At 50.8% G+C, this 5,511-nt stretch overlaps 1 protein-coding gene across 1 annotated transcript; it reads left to right on the top strand.

Annotated features, from left to right (window-relative positions):
* Positions 1–2,635: 2,635 nt before the first annotated feature.
* Positions 2,636–3,445, top strand: LOC112588487 (uncharacterized). The gene has a single exon (XM_025298651.1). The coding sequence runs from the start codon at positions 2,636–2,638 to the stop codon at positions 3,443–3,445; it is 810 nt and encodes a 269-aa protein (XP_025154436.1).
* The last annotated feature ends 2,066 nt before the right edge of the window (positions 3,446–5,511 follow it).

Consider the following 5,511-nt stretch of genomic DNA (forward strand, 5'->3'; position numbering starts at 1 on the left):
CTTTCACTCTCTCCTCCATTTCTCCCTTCCTCTCTTCTGTTTCTCTTCTACTCTCCCTTTCCCTCTCCTCCTCCACCTTCTTTACTCTTTCTTCTATCTTTTTATCATCTCCCCTTCCCCTCCCTTCCCTTCTATCTCTTCCCATTTCCTCTCTAAACTCTCTATCCTATCCCTCATCTTCTGCTTCTCTTTCTCCCATGTTTCCTCTCTCCTCTTCATTTCCTTCTTTAACCCTTCTGTTTCCTCTTTTACCTCTTTAAACCCTCCTCTTATTTCCTTCCTCATTTCCTCTAATGAATTCTCCCTTTCCCTCCCCTCCTCTTCCCCTTTTACTGGTGACCTCACTGTCTTCCTACTTTTCATAAATCCCATCTCCTCCTCCTTCTCTCTTTTTCTTTTCCACATCTCCCCTATCATTCCCCTATACTCCCTCTTCTCCCTCCCTCCTCCCCCCTTTTCCCCTCCATTCCCTTTTCTTCCCTCCCCCTTATTCCTCTCTTCCTTCCCTATTTCCTCCATTCTTATCTTCCCCTTTCTCTCCTTTAAACTTCGCTCCTTTCTCTTCCTCCTTCCTCCTTTCTCCTATAGATGTCGTTCCTTCTCCTTCTTGTGTGGGGACTTTGAGCTTCCCAAAAGCGCACGCATCCGTTTTCCGTGCGGCGCTATAGAGCGCGCGCAAGTGTCACTTGTGCGGGGAAAAAAGAGCAACGAGTTAGTAACCGTTGGAAGCGCTCACAGAGTTAACGTATAATACGATCGCTAATCATAGCCTGAGTATTTGTTTCTTTGTCGTGTGTGACACCGCGATTTCTGCACGCGGTCGCGATTGTACGAGAGCGGGCAGGCAGGAGCATCGGCTCCGTTCGGCCCACACACATATACATACGAGTCCCGCTGTGGCTCATATGTCGTGCGAGCGCAGAGAACTGTTTTTTGTATCTTCGAGGCGCATAAGTTGTACCTGTGATTCACGTGCTCTGCAGCTGGCACGTGCGCAATAAAGGGACCAAAGAAGAACACGCCTAGGTTGATTTAGGAACCTACCCTCCACTTGCATCGGCGAGAGAGCAAGAGGGCACAAAAATCCTAAATTGGTGACCCCGACATCTAAATTGGTGACCCCGACACCTAAATTGGTAACCGGACAAGACTCGCAGTGTAACGAAAAAGAGAGAGACATTGTGCCATTCCAATGGACCTTCTGGCTGAGGTCACCTTGCCGACCGGTGAAAATTCAAACTTCCTAAAAATTGGAAACATTTGTCCGCATCGGGTGATTCCGCCGCCATCGGACAGCTTCGCCTCGATAAAGGTCAGAATCGAGCTGTGATTGGTCAAAGACTCGGTGCTGTGCGCGTAGTGACTATCGGCGCATGCGTGACAAACCCTGATTGATCGAAGACTCAGTGCTGTGCGCGTAGTGACTATCAGCGCATGCGTGACAAACTCTGATTGGTCGAAGACTCGGTGCTGTGCGCGTGGTGACCTTCGGCGCATGCGTGACGGACTCTGATTGGCTGAGACTCTGCTCTGCGCATGCAGTCATCGTGAGTGTGACACGTGCAGTTCCACAACGGTAAAAATTTTTTGATCAAGTGCTACACACTTTTTCGCGCCTGTTTTGCATCGCGACAGCCGCACACGCACATTTCAATCAGTGCCTGAAGAAAAAACTGCGTACAATTGTATTCATTCCGTGAATCCGAACAGACACCATGTCGCTACATCACACCCCTCCGTCCAAGGGATCGGAGCAGCCACCCGGCACACCGGCAAGGCCAAGTCACATCGAACTATCTCACGGGAGTGCATCCCAATTGGAGCCGCTCATTGACATGGGGCCTCCATTCAACGACAGTGTCATCGAGTCTATCACAGCGTGTAAGATTCCATCGTTTTGGAAACAGCAGCCTGCTCTGTGGTTCGCGCAAATAGAATCTCTATTTCAAATACATCGTATCCGCTCTGATGACGGCAAATATCACCTTGTCATCGGTGCACTCGACTCTGAAGCAATTCAAGAAATAGCGAACATCCTGGCATCACCACCTGTCATTGACAAGTATGTCACCTTAAAAACGCAGTTACTTGCACGTTTCGCAGATTCTGCAGACAAGCAGCTCCACCGTCTACTCACAGACTTAGAGCTTGGCAACCGCAAGCCCTCACAACTCCTCCGTCACATGAGGACGCTGGCAGGCGACCGAGTGTCACAGGATATCCTGCGAGTGCGCTGGCTGGCACTTCTACCACCCGGGATACAGCGAGTCCTCAAGATCCTTCGGACAACCTGCTTAGAGGACCTCTCAACAGTTGCAGACGAGCTCATGGAAGGCTCTTCTACACCTCAAGTTCTTGCAGTTGCTGCACCACATTCACCGTCACCAGGTAGACTGGGAGCTGCAGCCTCTGCCGACACCCAAACCATTCAGCGGTTAGGAGAAGCAGTAACCACCATGCAACAGTCCGTCGCACACCTGACGACTCTGCTCGAGCACCTGTTGCCTGCTATTGTCCACCAAGGACAGCCCACCCAGCGTCAACGTACACGTTCCAGGTCGCGCTCTCGTAACACTCAGCAACTAACCAGTCAGTGGTGCTATTACCACCGCCGCTTCGGTGCTGCTGCGAGACGATGCCAGCAGCCGTGCAGCTTTACACTCCAAGCTACCAATGCAAATGGCGCGGGAAACTGACGTCGCTGCCGTCGACACAGGCAATCGGCGACAGCACAGCAGCGCCTAGTGAGAAAAGACTCCACGTTTTTGACAGAACCACGAACATTAGGTTCCTGGTCGACTCTGGATCCGTTGTTTTGCTGATTCCTCGGAAGTGCGTGCACAGGAAGCTCACTCCTACCGAACTACAACTATTCGCCGCCAATTCATCAGCCATCTGCACATTTGGCCAGCAGCCGCTCACCCTCGATCTCGGACTTCGCCGCGCATTAAAATGGTCGTTCATCATTGCTGATGTGAACTCAGCGATCATCGGAGCTGATTTTCTCTCACACTACGGTCTAATCATCGATCTCTCTCGACAACGCCTTGTGGATCCAAAAACCAGCCTTGCCACACAGGGTCAGGTATGTGAGACAACCATTTTTAGTGTCTCCGCAACCAGTCAGCACAATCTTCCGAACTCACCACACCGAGAGCCATATGCCACACTATTGGACTCGCACGCTGCAGTCTTCGCACCAAGGCCAACTCCCTCAGCGATCCGCTTTGACGGGATCGCGCATCATATAGAGACCACAGGACCTCCAGTGTTCGAGCGTCCACGACGACTTCTAGGTGACAAATTGGCAGCCGCCAAGGCAGACTTCGACCTTCTCTTACATCTCGGGGTCGTGCAACCTTCACGCAATCAATGGGCGGTCCGATACACATGGTGCAGAAAAACCAAGGTGGCTGGCGCACAACAGGTGATTACCGGCGTCTGAATTCTCAAACTGTTCCAGACAGATATCCGATTCCACGAATAGAGGACATCTTACAACAGTTGCACGGGAAAAGGTCTTTTCCACGCTAGACCTAATCCGAGCGTATCACCAAATTCCTGTTGCACCGGAGGACGTCCCCAAAACCGCTGTCACGACACCTTTCGGCCTATTTGAATTCTTAGGCATGCCGCCTGGACTTCGAAATGCCACGCAAACGTTCCAACGGCACATGGACAATATATTGCGCGGGATCAACTTTGCTGCATGCTACGTGGATGACATCATCGTCTTCTCAGACAGTCATGAAGAACATCTTCAACATCTCGATACCGTTCTCAGAGTGCTCCAGGAGAACAACCTTCCAGTTCATGCGACCAAATCCTTCTTTGGACAGGATTCTATGCATTATCTCGGCTACACTGTCTCACAGACTGGACTTAAACCACCACTCGACAGGGTAACAGCCATTCAACAGTTTCCAAAACCCAAGACCATCGCAGATCTACGTCGCTTTTTGGAAATGGTAAACTATTACCGTCGAGTATTGCCGAATGCCGCTCAACAGCAAGCTCCGCTAACCAAACACCTGAAGGAGGCGAAGAAGAGGGACAAGCGAGAGATTCCCTGGACAATGGAGACAGAGGCTGCGTTCCAGAAATGCAAGGATGCATTGACAGCTGCCACAGACTCAGCCTTTCTCGCTCCAGATGCACCTCTCACACTGACGACCGATGCTGCGGACTCCGCTATAGGCGCGTCACTCGAACAGCAGATAGACGGACACTGGCAGCCACTTGGATTCTTCTCACGGAAACTCTCTCCAACCGAGCAGAAGTACTCCACATATGACCGAAAGTTTCTTGCTGTGTTCGCTGCCGTCAAGTTCTTCAGACACATACTTGAAGGAAGAGTATTCCAGGTACGGACAGACCACCGACCGCTAACATACGCTTTCAGCAGAAAGGCAGAAAAGAGTTCGCCACGCCAGCTAAGACAACTGGACTACATCTCGCAGTTCACCACGGACATAGTCCATGTGAAAGGCGAAAACAACGTGGTTGCAGACACGCTCTCCAGGATCAACGCAATTGAGATGCCAAGCACACTCTCAGCAGAAATCATTGCAAACGCGCAGGAAGCAGATCCAGAACTCGCAGACATCGTAAGATCCACGTCGCTCGAGCTGAACCATCTTCGAATCGAAGAAGAAGACATCTGATGTGATGTCTCGATGGGCATCGTACGACCGTACCTACCACAACCACTTCGACGCAAAGCATTCGACGTCATCCATGGTCTGGCTCATCCGAGCGCTCGCTCAACGTTGAAGTGCATTAAACAAAAATTCATCTGGCCAGGCATCAACCAAGATGTTTCTCGCTGGGCACGTGAGTGTTTACCGTGCCAGCGATCAAAAGTCAGCAGACACAACAAACCACGGCCTGAATATATCGAAGCAACGGACAACCGATTCAATCACATCCATTTGGACCTGATAGAGCTACCGCCTGTACGAGGTAACCGCTATTGCTTCACAATCATAGATCGTTTTTCCAGATGGCCAGTTGCACTTCCACTACCGAACATTGAAGCAGACACTGTAACATCCGTTCTCTTCAATCACTGGATATGCAACTTCGGGACTCCACTGACGATCACCACAGATCAGGGAACGCAATTTGAATCTGCACTCTTCCAGTCATTAGTGCGACTAATTGGTGCAACTCGGATTCGCACTACGCCGTATCATCCACAAGCGAACGGACTCATCGAACGCTGGCATCGCACCCTGAAGGCAGCGCTGAGATGCCATGCACCAACACCGTGGCCAGACATCTTACCAACCGTTCTTCTTGGCCTAAGAGCATGCGTGAAGGAGGATCTGCAAGCGTCTCCAGCAGAGCTTCTCTTCGGCACAACACTACGGTTACCGGGTGAATTTTTTGTTCATGAGGATCCACCGGCTGATCCGTTTATATTTTTAGAAAAATTCCGCGAATATATTCGTAAGATCCGTCCAACGGCAACAGTTCATCACACGAACACGAAACCGTTCGTTTTCCGAG

Source organism: Harpegnathos saltator, unplaced genomic scaffold (genome assembly GCF_003227715.2).
Source record: "Harpegnathos saltator strain DR-91 unplaced genomic scaffold, Hsal_v8.6 scaffold229, whole genome shotgun sequence".
Taxonomy (NCBI): domain Eukaryota; kingdom Metazoa; phylum Arthropoda; class Insecta; order Hymenoptera; family Formicidae; genus Harpegnathos; species Harpegnathos saltator.

Excerpts from the sequence above, each read along its gene's own strand:
- LOC112588487 (XM_025298651.1), top strand. The coding sequence starts at position 2,636 with ATGCCAGCAGCCGTGCAGCTTTACACTCCAAGCTACCAATGCAAATGG.